The 25148-nt window shown below is 32.4% G+C and overlaps 2 protein-coding genes across 2 annotated transcripts; one reads left to right on the top strand and one right to left on the bottom strand.

Moving 5' to 3' along the window:
* Positions 1–6808: 6808 nt before the first annotated feature.
* LOC7454738 (HVA22-like protein e) lies at positions 6809–8271 on the bottom strand. Its single transcript, XM_002321680.4, has 5 exons — positions 8039–8271; positions 7912–7938; positions 7647–7769; positions 7331–7550; positions 6809–7186 (listed from the first exon to the last, which is right to left on the bottom strand). The coding sequence occupies exons 1-5, from the start codon at positions 8083–8085 to the stop codon at positions 7166–7168; spliced, it is 438 nt and encodes a 145-aa protein (XP_002321716.2). The 5' UTR covers positions 8086–8271; the 3' UTR covers positions 6809–7165.
* A 2075-nt stretch (positions 8272–10346) lies between these two features.
* LOC7463140 (palmitoyl-acyl carrier protein thioesterase, chloroplastic) lies at positions 10347–12801 on the top strand. The gene is made up of 6 exons (XM_002322241.4): positions 10347–11088; positions 11289–11422; positions 11633–11746; positions 11838–12015; positions 12118–12186; positions 12314–12801. The coding sequence occupies exons 1-6, from the start codon at positions 10642–10644 to the stop codon at positions 12551–12553; spliced, it is 1182 nt and encodes a 393-aa protein (XP_002322277.4). The 5' UTR covers positions 10347–10641; the 3' UTR covers positions 12554–12801.
* Positions 12802–25148: the final 12347 nt, after the last annotated feature.

The raw sequence follows: 25148 nt of genomic DNA, 5'->3' as shown, positions 1-25148 counted from the left end.
GAAAACCAAGAATGTTTGCTTAGGATCAAGGAAGCGCAGTGTACCTTAAGATTAACAAAGTGAAAGAGGAAAAATTATACTGATTATTTGTCTCTTGTTGTCTTAGGAGATTTGCTTCAATAACTACGTACATAGTCATGGTGAGGCTTCATAGTGCTGGGAACCATGGAATTTTTATTTTTCAGAATTTTGAGAGAGTAATACTAAGCATATTAATTTAGGAACTCCACTGATAAAAGCATCGGATTTGTTTCTTTCCTGGAAGAGAAGTGTGGGGTTCTTAAAGCAGTTGCTAAGCTTTTCCTTGCATAATTCTACCGGTAGAAGGCACGTTGTTGAGTGGAACGAAAAAGGGAAGCTGGTATTTCCTGGGAAGTGGGGTATTTTCAAAAGTTATTGGCAGAAGAGAGGCTTTTATGGATATAATCAGAATGCCTAGACATCCACACACAACAAATAAGCTTACTTAATGAAATTAAAGACTTGGTTTGTGTTATATGACTTGTATTATAGGTATCATATACAAACCCATTCTAGTGGTTCTAGGGCATAGAAATAGAGGGTGGGTGCTTTTTGGATAACAACTATAGGATATCAAGAAATGTGCTCTCTGTTTATGCATCTTCATTTTTCATGTAAAATAAACTTGAAAATACACAAGCAAGATATCGGCTGCTGGCTAGCTAGCAACAGTTTGTTTTTGTCTGCTGATAAACAAATTGCAATACTCTAGCAGCCTCTTGCGCGCGCGCACTTCTCTAGCTTCTCGACCATTAAACAGTGCAAAAGAATTGCATGCTTGGTCTTGGTAAACTTGCTAAGATCCACAATAGATTTAGAAATAAGTATAATATACATCTCTCGTTTTAAGATAACTTTATTATTGGTATTCTAAGCTTAGTTGAATAATGAACGTATCCTCTACAGATTTACATGTTGAAAGCAGAAAAAGTCGAGCAAAAAAAGGGGAACAATTACTTTAATCGAAGATTTTAACATATTTATCTCCTTGTGTCTAATGTGGTTTTTCTTTTTGCTTAGCAACAGCAGTATTGAGGTATTGGGGATCGCCATCGACCTGTCTACTTGTACTGATATCTTGCAGCAAAAAGAAAACACCTTCCCAAGATACCTACAAGCCAGCCAGTGATTGATGATGGTTAAACAATTGTTATATATATTGGATGAATGCGTGCGGTGTATCAAGCAAACATTTTTTAAGCAAACATGTGTGCAATCTTACCTCAAAGTTTAGTCATTCAATTACCTTTATTAGGTAGAAAAAAGCTCCAAGAACCCTTTAGATGCATCTAGAGGAGCTATTTTTGCAATTGCTTTCGGTGAGGTAACTAAGCATTATTGATTTTCTCTAGACAGATGTTCCATTCTTTGAAACTCGAAAGTAGATGTTGCCTACCTTTAGTTTTTCATCGAGGGCACATACTGTGGAGTTTCCCTTGTTTTTTTCTCTTTTTTTTTGAGATTTTTTGTGGACGTGTAAAGATTGAAAGGACAGGCATGCTTTTGCTAAAGGTAATTATATCTCCTGATTTCACCCAAAGGATTCAAATCATTTAAGATTTGAGTTTCTGTATGTTTAAGTGAGAGAGAAAAGGAGGGAATGGCCCCTCTGTGCAATAGAATCTCAATGTATTTTAAGGTCATTGGTTTACTTTCCTTTACATGTTTTCCTATTTTAATTTAAAAGAGATCAAGAACATTACATGCCTAAACCATGTATCTATCAAATATTAGTGGACACGAGGTACAAATGGAGCATATGAAGATTTATGCACATACTAACCTTGGTGACTCAGCTAGGTTGTCGGTTTGGATATTTTTTTGTGCGTAAATAATAATGTTCAGATACTGAAATGAGATGAAAAAAATATATAAAAAATTGGTTATAACAAGCCTGTAAGCATGCTAATTAGAGCGGAGTTAACTTGAGATATCTTGTCAAACCCACGGTTTAGATTATGTGATTGGAATAATCTAATTAAAAAATTAAATAGAATTATAAAGCTGTTTTTTTAAAAAAAAATGTGTAAACTTTTTAAATCTGTAACCCAGGTCATTAGAACTAAAACACTCAATCTGGAAAAATTATGAAGTCTAATTCTCATTCAATTAAATATTGAAGGATGAAATTGAAAAAAAAATCAATTATACAAAAAGATTTTTTTAAAAATAGCAATTAAAAGAACGAGATTAAAATTATAAAAAATAATTTTATATTTAATTGAAGGATGAGATTGAAAAAAATCAATTTAGTAAAAGGTCAAGAAAATTAAAAAGAATGAGGATGATAATTGACATAAAAATAAAAAAATAATGTTGTAATTAAACGGTGAAATTGAAAAGAATAATAACTTTTACAAAAAAAAAAAAAGGATCAAATAGAAAACATAATACCATTTAAAAAACTAAAAGTAAAACAAAATATTATTCTAATTAATAGATTTTTTATGGGTATGACTACAATGATTTAGCCACATCTATTAGTGTTTTGTTAATAAATAACTCAATGGAAAGATAATTAAAAAATAAATTATAAAATATAATTTCCAAAACAACCTAAGTATTAAAAGAAGAAGTTGAAAAAAAAAACTAAATAAAAAAATTAAGTTATTTAAATGTTAAATTGAAAAAAAAAACTAAAAACAAAACAAAACATTATTATTAATACGAATGTTTCTGCCTTCATAGATGTGTGAAAGAAAGAAAGAAAAATGTAAATGTATAAATGCGTGCGTGAGAGTGAGAGAAAGAAAGATATTGAGTGGTGTGAGTGAGGAGTGTAGATACAAACACTTTACCTTGTGGTGTAGTATCATAGAATGTGTCAAAGTGTTGTTATTATAATAAGTTCTAATGTTTTGTTAGGCTGTCCTAAATCCTACAAGTTGCTCGAACATTCAATATCTTAGCTCTTTCCCGAATCAAACCGAACAAGGGTTGGTAAAGCAGAGATTCTGCCCGAACTTGGAACCTTAATGCTTAAACAAAGAAAGAAAAAACCTAAAGTGCCTGAGCACATGGTCTTACACTGATCATAAAGAGAAGAACAACTGGGGATGAAGCTTTCTTGGCCATTGACAAATATCAGAAACCTTCTTTTAGAAAGCATGGGTGGTACTGTTATATACGGCCTGCATGTACTCCACAGTACAAGAAATGGTATGCATACCTTCTTTTGAGGGAAACCTAATTAATTAAACAAACATGGCATAGGCGATAGAGCTAGCTAGGGGGGAATATGCCACAGTTTCAAGGCCATTATTGCTGTTTAAAGTTAAAGAAGCCGACCTTGAGCTCGTTTTTCTGCATATAGAAGAATCTTTGATGCCATTTGGCACACAAGGAGCCAAAAGAAATGCGGATTCGCATGCTGCTTCTTTCACGATTTGCTTGTTAGAGAAGGCAAGGAGACAGAAGAAATGCGAATCCGCATATCTGCTTGCGGGCTTTCACGATTTCCTTATTAGCGAAGGCATTTTCCAAGGGAAGGTTTGTTATTATTATTTTAAATTGATTTTTTTTTTTTATGGTTTTGAAAAATTGATATTAAAAATAATTTTAGTGTTTATTAATTACTTGTAAATACATTAAAGTAATATTTTTTTAAAAACAATATTACTTTAATTCATTTACAAATGATAGACTTTGAAAAGTAACCGCTGTAACAATATCAAATACTACCTTAGTAAAAATAAAAAATCTAAATCATGTAGAAAAAAATATTTGAATAGTATTTTTTTCATTTTGCCTTTCCCCATGCAAACATAAATGTTAGCAAATGAGGTATTATGGTCTTTTTACAAGGACACATATGTCTTTTAAAAATTTATTGGGGCACAAAGATCTTTTTGCTTTTTATTTGAATAGTTAAATTACCAAAATAACATTTTTTTAGGAAAAAATGAACTTTTTGTCCAAGAGCTTTGTGGTCATTTTCTTTTTTAATGAACAATAATAAACTTCAGTGCCATTAGAATTAAATAATTTTAAAACTTCCTTGCAATTATTTTTTCATCTTTATCTCTAGTTAATTTTATTTAGTTTTTGTTATTTTTAGGTGTTCTCAAGGGAATTTTTGTTTTCCAGTAATATAAAATATTAAAAACAAAAACAAAAAGTTAATGGCACGTGATAAACACACAACGAGAGGACGCCGCTTGTGCTTTTCAGACGGTGCATGCAGCAGCGTACAGACGTCAAATACCACCTTTTGCGGCGGCTTTGAAAACACGTCAACATCCTTTTCTCGATAGTATGACACATGTGTGCGGCGATGTGACAATTTGGCTCCAATGGTCTTTTCTCTTCTCTTCCCTCTTTTCTCTCTCTTCTCATTGTCAAAGTATGATGATGTTCTCTTCTTGTCTTTTAAATTCAATTTGGACCTCCATCTTTTAATTTCTATTTGTTTTGTTTTTGTTTTTTTATCTTTTTTTAATTGATTTTTTCTTCAATTTTGTCCTGGTCATTTGATCGAATTTGATTTTTATATTTAATTTTGACTTCATTCTTTTAATTTTTTTAAACCCTTTTCTATTTGAATTTTGTTTTCAATTTCATTCATTATTATTTGTTTTTAATTTTATTTTTACATTAAATTTGGTCCCTTTTTTATTGTTTTTTTTATCTTTTTTATTGCATTTCTCTTTTCAAATTTCATAAATTGTCATTTTTTATTGAGAATTTTTCTTTTTCTTTTTTTGTTTCATTCCATGGGGTTAATCTTGATCTCATGACTAGGTTCATGGATTTCAAGAGTTAACACGATATGACTTTAGTTTTTTAGGCCCTTTTATAAAATTAATTTATTTTAAATCTCATCATTCGATGTTTCATTTTATATTGGTCTTCATGCTTTTTTTTTGTTTTTCTTTTTTTGTGGGGTTATCTCATTCATATGCTCATGGTTGCGGGGTTAACGGGTTAACTCATATTAACTTAAGTCTTTTTTTTTTCATTGTTTTTTTAATTATTGTTTTTTTCATTTTCATCACTCAATATATTTTTTTTTAGAATCTTGCTTCATTGTTTTTTTTGGATTTGCCTTTTATAAGGTCAGTTTCAGCATCAAGATCACAATCACGTGTTTCAAAAATTAAAATGGATTGACTTTGGTTCTTTTTAAATCCTCTTTTAAAAATGAATTTTTTTCAATTCCTTCCTTCAATATATTTTTTTAATTAATTTGTGTTTTTTTTCACTCTCTTTTTTGTCTGGCTATCTCAATCTTGTGCTCATGATCGCAAGGTTAGGGGTTTTATTAAATTTGGTTTTATTATGAGTGATTATTATTATAGTTTTAAAATCTATCTCAAAAGTCGACCTGAGATAAGACCTAGGTCACGTGTCAGGAGGGTAAAATTGGGTTGACCCAAGTCAACATTAAATAAAAGTGGTTATTATCATAGTTTTAAAAGCTGACTTGGATGTCAACTAGGACAAGGCCCGGGTCATGAGTTGGGAGGGTCACATGGGTTAACCCGAGTTGATGTATGGATAAAAATGGTTATTATAATAGTTTTAAAATCTGACTTGGGAGTCGACCTGAGACAAGGTTCAAATCATTGGTTGGGAGGATTAACTCGTATAACCCAATTTTTTTTTTAATAATCAAAGCAACCTTTTTTTGATCAAGTTTTTTTTTTTAAGGTCAACAAGTTTTTAACTCATGTCTTATCTTGGGTTAACCTATATTTTTAACCATGTTAGGTCGAGTCAATCCTTTCTCTATTTTTTCTTAAATTTGGACCAATCAAGGCCCTAGACAAACCTGTCAAGTCAGTTGTGGTTTCATAATTATAGCTATTATAATATTATTAATTTCAACACTCTGTATAAGCTAAAGTGTATATATATAAGTCTGATAATAGTAAAATAAATTTTTTCATATTTTATTATGTTTTATCCATCATAACCAAATATGATATAAAAACAATCATTTTATTATTTACATCACTCTCAAACATGATTTATATTTGTTTTTATTTTATTAACATGATTTATATTTGTTTTTATTTTATTATTATTATTATTTTTTAATTCTGAGACGCTAACCAAATGCTATCTTGGTCTGATCCCAAAACAACGACAACAATAATCTTCATTGGGTTGTGGATTTTATCTCCCTGGATTTAGAAATTGGATTTAGTGAGTTACTGGGCTGATAAGAGAGTCCAAATCCATAGCAATCAAAGTTTGCCCGAAGCTCAACTAGCTGAACTCGTAACCATCTTCTATACCTCCGCAACGGTCATTTCGGGAGCCCATTACTCTAGCCCAGTTAGCGTAAAATTAGAGATTGCAAAATTACCCGATGGGGACCCCACCAAATTAATACATATGGGAGGTATTTTTCTCCAATAAACAAACAAACAAATAGGATGAATAATATATCCTCATCCTGTAAAAAACCCAAACTTATTGTATTCAACACATTTCTTGAAAAATGGATCCTTTAAAATACTTTTTTTTTATAATTAAAATTACCTTTATATTATATATATTGAACTATCCATTAGATTTATATATTTACATGGCTTAATATTAATTTTTTTCATTGTACATTAATTATTAAATATTTTATTGTAATTACAATAATCCCTTTTCTTTTTATTATTAATGGAGAATATCTGAATCCACCTAAAATTGATGAAAATTCTTCCCCGCCCTAAATCTAATAATAGGGATGAGGAGGTAAAACCCGTCCTGTTACCATTTTAAGTAAAATTGTTTCTCACGAGTTAAGAGTTTCAGAACTTGATTACCCAGATGGGTCCTGAACCTTCCATTAAATCAATGAAAAACATAATTTCGATTTCGAGAGACAAATGTTTATATTTAGGTATCATAAAAAAAATCAACCATTAAGCTCTCAGATAAACACCCACAACATAATTAAGATGATATACACGTAAGATTGAAGAAAAATCAGTCAGAGCATCATCGTCAAGGGGACAGACGTTCAAATCTTCCATCATAGATTTTCAACATAGCTCATTAACCTAGGCATATGAAAGGAAAGTCACAACATTCCAACAAAGTGTAAAGGGGAAAAGCAAAGAGGTGAAGAGAAGAAGATCCACAAAAGCAAGCTGCCGACCATGTCTTTACTTGTCTTCTCTTCTAGCTAACCTTTCTTCCCTCTTCAGGAAACCTCATGTTCTCCCTGAGCACGCACAGTATATTCATGCCAAATTATAAGAATACGTACCATCAAAAAGATCACGAGGAACTAGTTAAAAGAGCCTAAAATATTAATGTGGCTTATGCAAAAGTAATTAATGATAGGTAGATTGATTTGTTTGCTTACTTTATTGGGGGATATGAAGTGAACGAACTTGTTCTTGCCTTTGCCGCCACCACCACTACCACTGGCAGTGGTAGACTTGTGATGGGGATGATCTTTTTCCCCTATAAATTTCCTGATATGCTCTCTCACAAACCTTTCATAAATGAAAGCTGCACCTTTGAACTGTGGTAGAACCAACCATGCAGCCACCACCAATTTCAAAGAGTACCATATAGGAATCCTACAATAATATAATAATCTGAACCCCATTAACATAAAGTATTATGATAACTAATAGCCCAAAAAAGAAAATTTCGAAAATGATTTTCTTAATTACCACTCTAAAATGGATTGGAGCAGCATCTCTGTAAGTGTTAGAAATGAATATAAGATCCAATAAGCAAGCCACTGCTCATCATCCTCCCTTGATGGACTCTCTATAGCAATTACTGATGCATACCTAGTGATCATAAAAAAGAAGAGAAATTGATTGCTTAATAGACCATTCGGTGCGCACATTTCACGCACTCTAAATGAAAGCAAAATACACAAAGACAACAAAAAAGACTGGAACTTTTGGAAAATATGGTTCAGGTTCTTACAAGGGGTAGAGCAACATCATGACTGGCCTGCATATTGTTAAACAAACATCAATCAGATCATTAACCAAAACATTAAGGCCTAAAAGAAAGAAAGAAATTAATCATCTTGGGATCACTCAAAAACTACCCAGATAGTGTGTGAACATGAGTGAGAAAAGTCCAAAAACGACCCATATTTGCTGATCCTGCTCTTCCTGTTTTCTCAGTGGCAACAAAAATCAAAGAAACCGAGTAAACTGAAACTGAAAGAAGGGTGAAGTTGAAACCACTCAATGAGACTGAGAAAACTGTTTAGAGGATGTAACGACAGGTGGACAAAGACTTGAAGGTGAAGGGCTACTTATACGGTGTTCTTGAAGACACTTGGCAGGAAGGGAGTAAGCATCAGATTCTGCCTTAAACGTGTCGAACTAGATTTAGCACCGTCCAGATTGGCATTAATCAATAAATAAGCTCGGGTGCTTGCAGGGCCAGGTTGCATTTTAATCTTAAAAATCACAATCTTTTACTTTAATCACATATTTTTTCATATACAAATATTTTGGGAAAAACCTAAAAACAATGCCTTAACTACGTACTTTATCTTGTTCAAGTTGTTAAACAATGTTTTGTCTCAATTGGATCCTCGAGCTCGAAGTACTTTGAGGGATTCTCAATTAAGTTTTTGATGGTTGCAGAAAGGTTAGTATAAAAAGACAGAGTACTAGTTAAAATAGAGTTATCACAGCATCTCTCTATGTCACAATTTTATTTTTGAAATAAAATCTAATAAGTTCGGTTTATAATATTAACTTAGTAATAAAATTAAAATCCTAAAGTCAAAAGGAAAGAAAATAAAAAAAACTAAAAAAAATACATAAAATCAAATAAAATAAAATAAAAAATCAAGTCAAACTTCTTATAGAACTAAATCTCGGGTATCTCTTGAAGAAATTTGAGTCCTATAAAATAATTAGATCTAAAGTTACAAACTTTTAATGCTACTTTATTGGCCTAACTTGATCAAGTTTTTTTTTTTTTTGACTTCGCTCTACCTTAATGATCCATAAATGCATGTATTAGACTATTTATATAATTTGTAGGTAATGTATTTTTATCTAACCAAGTTAGATCCTTACCCGAATATTTAGAATATTCACTTTCTCAATACATTAGTTTCTCCATCAAAACTCTTTTATTTCTTATAAAATAACTTGTTTAATTTATCATTAAAAAACAATAATAATATGGATGGAATTCCTGTACAAAAAATGAATGAAGATACTCAATTGAGAATTAACATTAGAGAACCCCAGTTGATCATATGAAAAAATGTTCGGGGACTCGATCAAGACAGTTCGGGAACTTCTTCAAAGGTCTGCCCAAGATATTAATGGGGTTGTCCCTTTCCCAAGCAAAAGCCACGTGCTCATGTTTTTGAGGAATGAGGTCGGTGACACTTGCCATCAGGAATAGGGTTCGTCTATATGAGGACAAGTTCCTACTTTTATAATATTTTCATGGGCGGATGGATCAAGACAAATGTTGGAAGCTTTGTGCAGGCTAATTATAATTTTTGAAGTTACAAAAACTGGCCGGTTAAATGGTGCTGGGCCAAGAACATGAGGATATATTGATCCAGGATAAGATAAATGGGCTCAAGCCCAATAAAATGATTCTGGGCAGCGAGAGAAGGCCCAGTTCTTGCTCTTCCGAATTGTAGCAAATCCTCTATGAAATCATTTTGTCAAGTGTCACTGTCATCTACGCTTGTTTTCCGATTCCGTGGTTGAACCAATGAATCACTCAACCGAAAGTAAATCATTTAACTGATGTCTACAAGTTATCAATCTTGTGAAATTTCGTAATTTCTGCCGAAGAAGCTTCAACCACCCCACCAATCTTCTTGGAATAATAATTTTTGTTTGGAGGATCTCTAATCAAAATCTTTAATAATATATTTATATTGTTTTTGAAAGTATTTTTTAAAATGCTTTAGATTTTTTTATTCAAATTCCCTTTTTTATTATATAGGCTAGAAACCATAGAAACATGAATCAAATACAATTAATTAATGCACTTAAGGTTGAGGTATAACGGAAAAAGGGACTTGTTTTTTTTCCCTGCACCTGGATTCGATTTTCTCTATACATGCCTATCATTCCCACGGTGCTTTACATGCTCACTGGGCTTGCAGGATATTCAGTGAACCCGAGAATTAGTTATGGTGCGCGTAAGCTGGCCCGAACACCCCGGATTATATATAAAAAAATACAATTAATTATTATGATTGAAGGTGTCCTTTTTTTTTCTTTTCCTTTTTTTCTAGCTCAAAGGAAACAAATTAGTGGTCTAAGTAATTATTGATGATTACCACAACATCCAAATATTTAAAAACTATCAGAGCCCTTAAAAGCAGGCAAACAACACCGTTCAAATCCCTATACATTTGCGTGTAAGCTAACAATGGAGACCATTTCAAATGCTTAAAGTAGTTGAGCTGCTTATCAATCTCATTTTCCTCTTTTACTAATGCTTTTCTCCTTCTAATTGAAGTGAAGAACTATAGTTTTTCCAATATTTTGGTTTAGGCTTCTTGTTTAAATCTTTTGTAGATAAGTATGTAGTTAGACCAACAAAAACTTTGAAAATTTTCTCTTCTAGGAAGTGACCAATCTAAGCTAGAAGCTTCACCCTCTTCCTTTTTCAAACTTGAAAATTTTATGGGGCTATAATGTGCTTGTGTGTTCAATGAATGATCACTTAGCAATGGCATCAGTGGCGACAAAGGGTGCATCTGGATTATATTTTCCAGGGAATTTGTACAAGGTAGAGGAAAGGAATAATATGACAATATTGGCCATGGCCAGGGCAGGATCTTCTTGTTCTTGGCGCATGATCACCCCGAAAAAACGAAGCTTTTACGCAATAGCAAGCGCCGGTAATCCACCAAGCTTGGACATGAAAAATGGGAAGAAGGTGAATGGGATTCATGTAAAGGAGACTCCGTCTCCGTATATAGGCAATACAAATCCCAGAGGGTTGGCAATCGATAGCAATGTTGGTGAACCTCACACATATTTGCTTGGGAGGTTTGTGGAGGATAGGTTTGTTTATAGGCAGACATTCAGTATCAGGTCTTATGAGATTGGACCTGACAAAACTGCCACCATGGAAACATTGATGAATCTCCTTCAGGTTAGTTAGTTAACTTTGTCATCCTATCATGGCTCTTGGCATTTATCCTTTTCCTGCAAAGCTTTTAGACAAACTGTGTAACATTCCTTCTCAATTCCAAACATTTGTGGCCTATAATGCAAGTGCCAATTAATCAAGTTTTTATGATTAATTAATGTATCACACAGTGAGTGGACTCTATCTAAATGCATTTACTTTAGGAAACTGCTCTAAACCATGTGACAAGCTCTGGACTAGCTGGAAACGGCTTTGGTGCCACACGAGAGATGAGCCTGAGGAAACTTATTTGGGTAGTCACTCGCATTCACGTTCAAGTACAGCGATACAGCTGCTGGTATGTTATCTTCTTGTAGTCCAGAATTCTTCTTAAATAATGTTGCGAAGATAGACTGGACGACAGGACAAGAAAAATTTGCAAATACACTAACTTCTGAATTGTTTCACCATGTTCTATAGCTAATATATAGACGTTCTAAATTATATTCTTTACATTACTAACATTTGTGATTTGAACATACTGTTTCTGGACAATTCAATGTGACAGGGGAGACGTTGTTGAGATTGATACTTGGGTTGATGCAACAGGGAAGAATGGTATGCGCAGGGACTGGATAATTCGAGACTACAACACCCAAGAGATTATAACAAGAGCAACAAGGTTCTGCACTTCCATCTTAAAAGTGCGAGTGAATGATTTCTATCTATTGAGAGTAGTACTTTAACTCCTAATATTAATCATCTCAATGCAGCACATGGGTGATCATGAATAGAGAAACAAGAAAGCTATCCAAAATCCCAGGTGAAGTCAGGGAAGAATTGCAACCATTCTACATAAACAGGCTAGCAATTCCCGCTGAACACAACGATATTGAAAAAATTGATAAGCTCACTGATGAAACAGCAGGCAGAATTCAATCCGGTTTAGCTGTAAGCGGAGATAACTAAGATTTGTAGCTTGTCTTTATTACCTATCTACTTTGTTTCCAAATAGTTTTGTTTATTAATTCCTGGAATCTTGTGTTCATGCAGCCAAGATGGAGTGACATGGATGCCAATCAACATGTAAACAATGTCAAATACATTGGATGGATTTTGGAGGTAATTAAGATAAAAAAAAATAAATCCCTCACCACTCATAAATTCAACAGTTCAAGCACAATTTTCATTGAATGAGCAGCAACAAGATTACTATTTATTATAGCTTATTTTGATGTTATGTTCATAGAGCGTGCCAATGCATGTCCTGGAACATTACAACCTGACAAGCATGACCCTTGAGTATCGACGAGAGTGTCGGCAATCAAACCTGCTCGAATCTTTAACAAGCACGAGCGAAGATTCAAACAGCAATTCCAGTAATCGCAAAGCAGACATGGAACACACACATCTGCTGCGTATGCAAGCTGACAAGGCAGAGATAGTTCGTGCAAGAACAGAATGGAAATCTAAACTAAAGCACGAGTGATGCGATTTCATATATTTTCAACCACAGCTCATGCTCTATTTTGCTTTTTTGTTTTTCTATTTATTTTGCTTCCTTCTTTTGTATATTAACCGTTGTTGCTTTAAATGTTGTTACAAGCACATGTTATTGATTGTGCAATCATTTCCTGGTTTATATGCAGAGCATAAACTATAGAGTATCATCAAGCAAACTTTCATGTATCGAGACTATATTTATCTTTTCAGCCTAAGATGGTCTATTCATTTCAAGATTAGAAGGATTCTTGAGAATTTTTAATTCTTAATAATGCATGATGATTGAAATATTGGGTTTCTTAAAACACATACATACATACAGCACAAACATTAACTTTAAATTTTTTGATGAATTTCAAGAATTCTATTATATAAATTTAAAATTGTTTATGGTCGATGTAAAAATTACATGAAAATCAAATGTTTTTTTCAACTTTAAATATCTGTTTTAAAACATGAGTTATTACAAATTACAAGCTGTCAAAATATTCGGTTTCTAACAATAATCCTCGCAAACTTACGTGTGAGGAAGCAAAGTTCTTGTTGGTGTGTCTATATATATAACTTGATGGGTATTTTGGGAGAGAAATTTCAGTAAGAGATTCTATCAAATCGCAAGTCTTTTGGTCTCATTTGTTTTTGCAGGAATTTGAGATTTGAATTGTGTAATGACCTGATTAATTTAAAATAACAGGGACAAAATTAAAAGACTTTTATTGAATTGAAAGGATTTAATTGCAAACAATAGGACTCAATTGAATGGAATTAAAAGTTTCTTAGCAGATTCAAGGTAGCCTTAACCTTGTAGGATTAACTAGATTGTTCTTAACATTTTTCATACCTCTCATGCCTGCAATTGTTATTGAAAACAGATTTCAAAGATCCTAGAGACTGAAGACCAAGTCTTTCCAAGCAAAACATTCACGTCTTCTCAAAATGACGGTGTTTCCTTGTCTTCAAAATGCCATTGTTTACTTGCCAAACATTTCCATCCCTTCCAGCAGCTGACTCCTCTTCTAGTTGCCTCCCAACATAATATGTTCGTTGTCCTAACAACAAAAACAACTGGCAGAGAATGGTTCAATATCTTCATCAAATCTTCCCAGGTCCATTACAATCCCTCCTCTTAGAAAATCTTTCCCCCAAGGTGTAGGTAAGTATTCCTAAGCCATGATTCTTCGATACATACATCTTCTTTTTGTTGTCCTTACCATCGGACCATGAAGTTCCCTCTTGGTTTTGCGTTTAGAGACTCGTTCTCTCCGATCTAGCACCTATGTTGGCTCCAACTACACCTTCTTCCCTTCCAAACCAAAAAGCGGTAGCTTGGGTTCTGGCTGCTGGTCCTTGTCGGTTCATCTTTTCATAAGAGAAACTTGGAAGGTGTGGTGGATATATTTTGGCCTTGTCATGTAATTCTAAACGATAAGCCACCTTCCCTATCCTTGCTTGTATTTTCAATGGTCTGTGGTATTTATAAGCTAACTTCTTATTTTTCTTCGGATGCAAGCTCAATAAACAATAATGTTGGAGCTTAAGCTACACCCAATCTCCCTTTAATTCCAGTTCCTTCCTTCCCTTGTTTGCCTGTGCTTTCTACCTATTCTGGGCCTTGCGTAAACTTGATTTGATATTTTATATATAATGACATTGCCCGATCTCTTAAGTGCTCCTCCACTGCCTGATTTTGTGTTGATCCTGGGATGCCAGTGGTTAAAATGGCATTAGAAGGAGATTCTACTGGCCTCTTTCCTTGAGTTTTAATAAGTTAATCTATTTTGGGTGACATGTGCTATAATTGTTGAACTAGTTCTTCTAAAATCCGTTGTTGTTTTATGCTGGTGATTGCTAACTATGACCCATACACTAAAAAAAATCCTTCCATAACAAGTTGGGATTATTTAACTATTATGTTTACATATGGACAAGGACGGGAGAAGTTGGGAAACATTCAAGTAACATGAGGTAGTCTAGGCCTCCTACCACGAACTAGATTGTTCTCAACAAATTTTCACACCTCCCCTGCCTGCTGCATTTGTGCAATTTATAGACAAAACTAAGAATTTAAAATTTGCAACTTGAAGTTTGAAAACAGATTTCAAAAATCGTTGACTAACAAACCGAAAACCAAGTCATCCGAAGCAAAACGTTCTCGTCTTCTTAAAATGTTGTCCTTTCCTTGTCTGCAAAATGCCATCGTTTCCTTAGCAAACGTTGTCGTCCATTTCAGCAACTAACTTCTCTTCTCGTAGCTTCCCAACAAAATATGTTTATTGTCCCAACAACGGGCAGGTAATGGTTCATTTTCATCGGATCTCTTATGAGAATTGTTTAAAACCTAAGAATTCAATTGAATTATATAGAGTTCCAAAGATTTGGTCGTCTCCTAACAATTGATGTCAATTAGTAATTTAGTATCAGCACGGTGTTACCAAAAAAAAAAAAAAAAAACACTAGCATGGTAAAATGGGTTAACCATCATTGGGCCATGTTTGGAATTGACAGGGATTGAAGTTTAAAGGCACGTCCACCATTGAATCACAAATAAGCCCATAGATTGGCATAGTTGCACCAAAATGAGGCAGACTTGTCATTATATGTAGGCCTAGTCTGAACTTAGAGAGCTTGGTTTGTGCCCCGGATATAGCTCCGACACTGGAGGTCCTCGTTAAGGTAAAACTGTCTGATCGCCTTCTTGTGAAGTAGACGTCCAATGAAAGAAGAAGAAATATCTCCATGGGAGGAGTACGTTCTTTAACCACTGTTTTCTTTTGTTTCCCTTGTCTTCCTTTATGCTTCCAAGGACCGCAAAAAAAAAATTTACGTGTATGTTTGATTTTGATGTGTATGTTTCAATTGACTCTCCACTAGCCAAAAATTACCTTAGTTTAATATATATCTGGATGGTACATAAAAATCGAAAGGATCTTGACTATAATATTTTTTTTAAAAAAAAATGGAAGTGTATGAGAAGGTTGAAATCTATGAGATGACAGTAATAAGATAATATCATTAGCATAATTATATATCATATGATGACCTCAATCTTAACATAGGCAAATTCTACACTATTGTGGTATATGGGCGCGCGATGTCAAGGGTAATTAAAGGAAGTCGTCATCTAGTTATTTGGTTCAGGATTACTAGAAAATTCAAGTATATTGGTCTTATCAGAAATTTCAAGGGTAAATGACTAGTTATGGCTAGGGAAGATATTAGCACCCCTAACACTTTATTTGAAGTAAGATGCATTATGTGGTCTAAATGGTTTAAAGGTTTTGATGGATTACTAACTGGTGGTCTGTCTATGCCTTGGGATCAAGATTTATTCGTGTGAATAAATCTGGCATTTCAAATTTATTATAGGCTCATCCCAAATGAATTCTTATGGAAAAGATATATATAAGTTCCCTAACATAGTTCACCTATTTTGAGAGGTGAAAGGGTTTTTCACAGCTCGTATGTGTGATGAAAAATATTCTTAATTAAAATTGATGAATATTCAGAATAATTTTAAGAATTTTCTAGTCAATTCCTGATATTTAAATATTAGCTTACTTGTAGGTCTGGTATTTATATCAGAATATTAACTATTAATTCTCATAAATTAAAATTTTATGAGTTATTAAAATATTGGTTAAATTTTCATAAAAAAAAAAAAAAGATTTTGTTATTTTGGTTATCACGGTTAGTAGACTCCAATTCTGAAGGGAGACAGGACATCATCAAACACAAGTATAAGCCTTCTTATTTATGTCAATGTCCTTCCAGTTTTCGGTGTTGCATTCTCACAGCCATGGAAAGGCATATACTCTATTATTAACTCTGATTCGGCAACTTCAACTATCTTAAAGAATGAGTGCTATTTCAAGGTTGGTAATGGGAAACCATTAAATTCTGAAGAATAAATAGCTACAAGCAGGGACTTTGCAATCTTGTTTTCCCACCGCTTTATTAAGTATCAGCATCCAAAACAGCGTCACTGCTGGGAATGAGGGACTTCAAGTTAGATTCTTAGCACTGGAACTTTAGATGGAATCAGAGATTTAAGATCTTCAGATCAGACACAACTTCAGCAGCTTGTTCTCCTATTAGATGGGGTCAGCTTTTACTCTAACATCGAATCTGTACAAGGAATTTTCTCGTACATAGGCGATTGCTTAATCTCAGTCAAACAGCTTGCGCTCACTACAATATTGGCATAAAGAATGTGAATCACCCTTTTCTTCATTGCTACGCATTTTGGCGTCTTTGGCAGCGTTTCATGAATTGGTTGGGCATTAGTTGGTGCATGGAAAAGTCTGTCAATCAAGTTGTTTTGCAATGGAGCGTTCTAGTAAAAGGCCAATTCCAACGACGAGCACTTACAAAGTCTTCTTATGGGATTTTGTGGAACACTTGGAGTGTAAGAAACAAACTGATTTTTTAAGACATCATGCCAGTTTGGAATACAATGTTTGATCATATTCTTCATCATTTGTCTCTCTGGTTGTTAAAGGCTATGGATGGAAATTTTTCATATATTGGGAATCATCTAATTAGAAGCTCAGATGGTATTTTATTATTGGAGCTTTTTTTCTAAAATAAAATCTCAAATCATGCTGTTTGGGTAGTTAAATGAGCTCACATAAATATATTATTACTTGTATTTGAGATAATCTAACATTAATATAATAAAGTTTTTCAATAATTATGAGAGAGACATGAACATTGGACGTTCATTTCAAGTACAAAAATACTTAAATTTAAAAAAAAAAATGAAATTTTAATTTTATAATGCTGCACAAAAGTTTTTTTAATGTCTCATAATATTTGATAAAAAGCTTGGTTGAAGTATTTTAATTAATGTTTAATAGTTAGATTAAAAAATATTTTTTATTTAGAAATGTATTAAAATAATATTTTTTATTTTTAAAATTTATTTTAACAAAAACGTTTTCTTTTTCGGTGATGATAGCGTACAGTTGTAGGTTCTAGCTGCTGCTTTACAAGTACAAGAAGTGGATATGCGTACGTATAAGTATATAGAAAGCAGTAAATTGAACGGAATACGATGCTTCGGTGCCCTAAAGACGGCAGACAAAATGTACGAAAATGGTAAAGTAGAGAGAGTGGAAGTGGGGGCAGTCACGTGGGTTCGGCCGTAAATACCAAATGGACCCACCACGTGGGGCCAATGTAGAACCACCCCATCATCAAGTTCAGGTATCTGCCCTCCCTCTGTTTCACTAGAAAACAGATAGAGATATATAAAAGGTGATTGCGTAATATTTGAAGGAAAAAAAAAGAATCACTCAAATCTTGAAGGCAGGAAGGAATCCGGGAAATATTCCCGCATAGCTAGAAAGGAGAGACGCGAGAGTTTAAGTGCAGTAGGCTGCTACTGTTGTAGTTGGAACCTGGACAAGATTGCTAGTAATAGTATTATTATTCGATAATAACGGTGATGATTTTAAGTATTTTTTATTTAAAAATAAATTAAAATAATTTTTTAATTTTTTAAAAATTATTTTTAATATCAGTATATTAAAATAATATAAAAATATAAAAAAAATTATTTTAAATAAAAAAATTTAAATTTTTTAAAAAGATAATTTACACCATGTTTCCATACTAACTTTAATCTTCACACATTTAGGGTTTGAGGCTTGTAAATGGGGTGCTTATGTGGCGAGTGGGAGATACCATACCACAACCAAGTGCTTGGGGATCGGAGGGGATCGGAGAGATGATATCTCTTCTATTGTATCTATGAGTACTTTAATGTCTTAGTATAATTGTATTCTACATCTCAAAATAAGAAAAGTGATGGCTTATTTTTTTTCTTTAGCTTAGATATATCAAGGGCTAAACCTATGAATATATAGATCTGATAAATCATCAGATTTATTATCTCTGGATTCAATTAGACGTCAAGCACATACATGTGTAGGTCTAACGAATCACCAAATCTACTATTCAGAGATATTTTACTTTGATAAGTTAGATATATTTACAGACATGTGTAGGTCTAACGAATCACCAAATCTACTATTCAGAGATATTTTACTTTGATAAGTTAGATATATTTTATCTATAATCATATATATATTTTATACCAGAGATATTTTTCATCATTAATACTATCAGAGCGATATTATATCTTTAATCCTCCCCTAACCATAAAGAAACTCATATGTTATATATAGATCACGAATCCTTTAGCATTAAGGAATCCATTATCTACTATATATTTTATTTCTAATGTATTTGTATGTGAAATCATTATATTTTTTTCTCAAAAAAATCACTAACTTAATTATTGAAGAGTAATCAAATTCATGAAAGAGAATTTTTATTACAAGTATTAAACAACAACCACCTCAAAAGATAAAATAAATCAAATTTCTAGAATTAAAAAAGTCAATTAATTATCCAAGATATATACCAAGCAATTTGAGTATTTTGAAACTCATTAAAAAGAAAAGGGCTCAATAATTGTATCCTTCTTACTAATCACACGTATGTGTATAGAGTTGGGTCCACAGGATTCAATCCGTATGTTTAATTTCCAGTTACGTACAAAGGGAAGGAAGGCAGTGAACTGTGACGTAGATGTGATAAGCATGAATAAAGACAGTGCAGTTCCTTCCATACGCACTACTTGCACATTTGCACACGAAACTCTGCTACTGCTTAGATTAAACATATATAATTCTGTTTCAATTTGTAATTTTATATAAATAGATATGGAATCTAATTTCTCTTGAAAAAAATAAAAATAGATATAACAAACTAAAAAATTAATTATTTAATCTCTACGAATACTAAAAAAAATATCCCTTCTCAGAAAAAAAAAGAAAAAAGAAAGTGAACTTTAAAAATATACTGCATGCATTTGCGGCGTATACACATAATAACATAAAATCATCACCACTGCCCATACGCAGTTAAAAAGAGCGGAAAAAATTAAAAAAGAGTGGTACAGAGAAATGTAGAAAAACTGCATAAAAATGCGAGCTTAAGCTGATCAGTGGCAGGACCGTTCACCACCACCACCACCCACCAGCACTGATTTTCTTCACTCACTCATAAGTGACTGACCGAAAAATGAGACCGTAGTGTGTTGTCGGCCGAATTTAGCACTGTATCAGGTAATAAATGCGATGTCTACATGGGGCAGGCTGTGGGAGAGTGCCTGAGCTTGGAGTATTGTTGCCTGGAGAGTAGGTGGCTAGATTAATGGCGGAACTTAAGCAATGAAGATGATTTAACAGCTAGCAAAAATGCTAGCATGCAAACAAAAGCTGGGAGTATCTGAGTTGAGTTAACCTCAAGCTGACATGAACCGCTCAGGTGGTTCCGGTTAACCAGTTGTTGAATCAGTTCGTTCAGGTGTTGGGCTGGTTTTTTTATTCTTATTTTATTTTTAAAGAATAAAATTACTTAAAGTCAGCTCTTTTTTTTTTCTTTCTATTTTTAGCCATGCGAGTAAAAAATTAGCTAGTGATTGGATGATTGGGTTAATCAGTTTTTATTTTTTAATAAAATTGGTTAAAGTCAATTTATTTCATATATTTACCCATATGAGTAAAATACTGTATCAGTGGTTTTGTCTGATTTACTCTCAAGGTATCTGTGGGTCATTATAGTTAAGATTTGATTACATAAAATCACATCAATCTTTTTATTTTAAAGGCTACACAATAATTAAATCTATAATATTGAAGATTTCTTATGCTACTTCACTGTTTATATTTTTTCTAGCATTTTTTTTCAAACTTTTATTTCTTTTAATTGAGGCTTTGAATAACCTAATTAAATTAGTTTATAGGCCATGTCACGCTATGTCTCAAATACAAAAATTTATATTATAGAAAATTATTTAATATTATTATTAAATCCGACACGGGTCCATCTTAAAACTCTTAACCCATTTCATTGTCTAACTCAGATTTAAAATTAAATTGTGAATGAATTGTCTTGACATGATTGTTCGTCTTATTTGGTTAAAAAATAACCTATGACTAGTAAACAATTGTTATTAATACCCTCTCTCTTTTTTTTATATTTTTTAGTTTACATTAATTATTTATTTAAATTTAAATTAATTCTCTCTAGCTTTTTATTTTTTATTATTTTTTAAAGAGATTATTGCAATTTTTGCTTTTTTCTTTTATATTTTTTATTTGTATGATGTATTTAAACAAAAAATTGTTTGTTCTTGATAAGAAAAAATAACCTCTAAACAAATCATCAATTCAAAAGAAAAACAGGTGTTAAGTATTTGCATAATTATCTAAATAATATTGATATTCTTTTACAGTTGATCAATTTAACTATTTTTAAATTTATTTTATGAAGTATAAATAGCTTTTTCTCATTTTTTAATTAAAAAAAAGGTGTTTTTCAGGTATGTCTGGTCATTATATCAATTTTGATAATGAGGAATGCTAAGAACACTCGCAAGCATTGTTCCTTTAAACCAAGCTAATTGGTAACTATACCACCATAATCGAAAAAGATTGAATTAATTAATTAATTCTTAAAATAAACATGAAATAAATTACTACAACGTTAAATTAAAATACGATTGCTGCCATTGTGTATATACGTCCATGGTCGGGATTATTGTAATAGAGAAATAGGATGGAGTTAAAAACCTTGCATCATTAATAAGCTATAATTAAAAAATGGATTGCGATCATCTTATGTTCATTTATCTCATATTCATTAAATCATAATCATTAAATTTAAATTGAATGGACATTAATGAGTACTGTATGATAAAAATTACAATAACTTAATTTATTATTATTTTATTTCTCTCGTCTAGCTAATCCAAATCAGTGAATCTGAAATTAAGGATAAGATCTCAATCATTACTGATAATGCTCCTTTAAAAACATAAGTGAATTCAAATCCAATAAAATTATAATTTTTTAAAAATTTATGTATATTAATCCATAGTTACAAAAGTGAAAATTCCAATAAACTATTGTGCTTCTAACTTATATTTCTAAGAGAGGAATAAAGATATGTATTTGTGTTTGATATTGTGGTACAAAATATTTTTTAAAAGTGTTTCTATCTTGAAAATATATTAAAATTATTTTTTTAGATTGTTTTTATATAAATACATCAAAATTATCGAAAAATATTAAAAACATAATTAATTTAATTTTTTAAAAACAAAAATATCCAAAAACAAAAGCTACCACTTACTCTCCATTTTAAGTGTACGTTGGAAAAAAAAAAAAAAAAGGACAAGTGAAGAAGGTCACCAAGTTTATCCAGCTTGCAAGAGACTTTTCATTGTTCACCAAGTGTTTGTTCTCTGTAAATAGATCATAGAGAGTGTAAGGCATAAGGTTTGGCCTATGGTATTGATCCAGGATCACCTAGGAACGAGGGTTGAGAAGTTTTCTTTCGATTTTCTTTGTTTTTCTTTTTTCTTAGTTATTTATTTGCTTTCACATGCTTCTGCGTTATTGCTCAACTTTAAAATAAACTTAGGGTTGGTTGGCATTGGGACTGCTTGTAATGTTATAATGTAAATATTCAAACGCACTTCTCGATTTAATTTGTATTTTGTACTATGAAATGGAGTGCAAATCTCTAAATTAATTCCTATCAGTACTTTTTAATGTAAACAATTTCATAATTAAGTTAAATCCACGAACTTCGATACAAACCTAACTTGAGGCATGTGAATGAGATGGATTGCTTGTATTCACAAAAGGAGCAAATTATATGAAAATCCTTGATTATTCAATTAAAAAGAAAAGCAATTGTAGCACAGTTTTTTTTATCAGAATATTATTACTAGTACAGTACTTTGAAGACATTTTACAACGTTTTCGAGATTCCACCTAAGTTTTCTGCTCGTAATTAATTAATTTTGATTTTATTAATGTAGTACCTCACTCTTTGGAAACCGAAATTTAGTTGTCCAAGAACAATGAGTTGAAACCCGTCACCGAGTTTCTTAATGAAAATAATTGACCAAGTCGGCTAAACATCCATGCATATCGGAATTCTCCTCTGACGACTGCGGTGTCCATGCATGGAACAATAATAAAGCTGTCACTAGGGAATTTTGACCGAGAAAAGGAAAAAAGTTTAGCAACTCCAATTTGGCTTTGCAAGGATAACATTGAATCGATTGTCGATCAATGAAAAAGTTGATAAATTATTTTAATGTCAAAATAAAAGAGATTTTTAAAGTAAATGTCATCCACAATAAAAGATACTGCTAATTTCTTTTTTAATGTCAAAATAAAGAAGATTTTCTCTCCTTGAAATTAAGCTCGAGTAAAACTTGACTAATTCATCGAGACGTAATTTTATTGGAACCTGCAGGCTCAATTCCAAGGAGTGAAAGGAGGAGGATATTCATGGGAAGAGTTCTTTTAAACTCGAAGAAAAGGGCAAGAAAAAAGACATGGAAAACGACGAGGAGATAATCAACATGTTATTTCGTGTTGACACAAATAAATGAATGAAAAGATCGAGACCATCTTTCTAGATTAATTTTTGTGTTGAAGGCTAACGACCACCAACGACTTAGGGCCGGTGAGCTGTTCCTATCACTGTGTATACGGGGAATATAGTGAGTAAATGTAAAGAAGCTTGGACAAGGACAATGTTGCTCAAGTGACTAATTAATCCACTGCACCTAACCCTCCAACATCCGGTTCGATTTTCATTATTGAATTCATATAAAAGACTTCCGACATTTACTGTAGCAATTGATGCAATATATTGGATAAAAGTTAAGATTCTCAAATCTTAAAATTATTAAAAAATGAGTAGGAAAAACTCTTATATCTTGTAAAAATATCTATAATTTGATAAAAAAAAAATATATATATATAAGATATCAACAACCGACATAACTAAAAGAATTCAAAGCTAAGTAGAAAAAGTAATTAAATCTAAAATCAATTAGGAAAATAATTAAAACAAAAAATATTTATTTGGGATCTAATTTAAATTAAGGCTTTTTGTAACACGACCGGTTATAATCAGCCATCTCCTATGAAAATGATTCTATAAAATCTAGTAATTATGCAACGGTCGAACATAAATTTATAATTATTTTTGTGAAGGCTATGTATTCAACACATTAGAGCTTAATTTTTCGAGAGTTTTTCCTTACCTATCTAGTCCTAAACACATAGGCAACATATCCCATGCCAGCAATCTAGTGATTATACGGATAAATCCATCGTGTGGTCCCTTGATTTTCAAGAATGGATTAAAACAACCCATGTGCTTTTGTTTTGGGTGTGATAAATCACACTTTCAATATCAATTGTGTTTGCATGGATCTAACTGGATGAAGGGATCCCGTGTGTGACCACCAATTGAACGTATGAGGTTTGATATGCCTAAAGTTGAAGAACATGAGCTTATTTAATCAATTTATGTTTGATTAAAAAATTAACAATTTATGTACAGTATAATTGTGGGTAGATTTCCCATAATCTAGATATTGAATAAGTCAGAATATAATTGTCCAATTCCCTGGTTTGAAAACTTAATTAGTTAATATAACATAGAATTAATTAAATAATAGAATTTGTAAGGAATCAAGACACTTTAGCAATTCTTTTAAATAGAAGAATGGAGCATGAATTTGCAAAACATGATGGAGGATTAATTCTAATAAGCATGATAAATAGAAAAAAATACACACTGAAGCTGAGCATCACGGAGGAAATGCCAAAAATAAAACTCAGCTTTATTGGAGCTAGTCCCAAACTAGAAAAAAAATACTAGGATTCGGTTATATAATTACCAAAACCAATGGAATGAAGAATGTCTAGCTTCCCAAATTTTTTATATCCTAGGAGAGAAAGATGCTTAAGATCAATCTCTCTTTTGTTCGCAAAAGCTTCCTCCGGGAATTTTGAACCCACCCATAGAAACAAAAACAAGAAACCTTTAGCTGGAATGATGACCTAGCATGTGATGGGCGAATCTCATGCAGCCACAGAAGCAGTCATAAGAACTTTTGGAAAGGGAATTTGGCTAGCTAGAGGTCGTCCTATAATCTAATATGGAGGGAGCCATGATTGAGTTGTATAAACAGTGTAGGCACAACTCTCGACATGCTACTTTGAACATACAGTAGCCCTAAAGGAGCAATGCATGTGCTAGTATCCTCGGCAAGTATGGTCGTTAAGAATCAATCTTATATCATTGAGACGCATATGAACCCACACTTATAACCTAAAAACCCACTCTCACCATCAAACATGTCGGGACTGTCCAGGAGTTGATATTCTACGTTGTCATTATACTTTTATTTTTTATATCAATCGCTTCCTTCTGCGAAAATCATGATCATACGCTGACAAGAGATCAAATTGGATTCCATTGCCCACTCACAGGTCACAGGGTTCTGTAAAGTACCTTAGGTAATGATTATTTTAGAAAGAAAAGAAGAATGATTGAGTGTAGTTTCAGAAATTTTAATTATAGAAAAAAAGTTTCTGAAATTTTAGCTTGAGAGATTCTTGTACAGTACTCGATTCATACAGCACAATCTCTCTTCTTGTGGGTTTCTGTATGATGCAACATTCCAAAGCAACAAT

The sequence above is a fragment of the Populus trichocarpa genome, chromosome 15, assembly GCF_000002775.5.
Source record: "Populus trichocarpa isolate Nisqually-1 chromosome 15, P.trichocarpa_v4.1, whole genome shotgun sequence".
NCBI lineage: Eukaryota > Viridiplantae > Streptophyta > Magnoliopsida > Malpighiales > Salicaceae > Populus > Populus trichocarpa.
The sequence above is the reverse complement of the archived record's forward strand: the minus strand, read 5'-3'. Positions and strand labels throughout refer to the sequence as shown.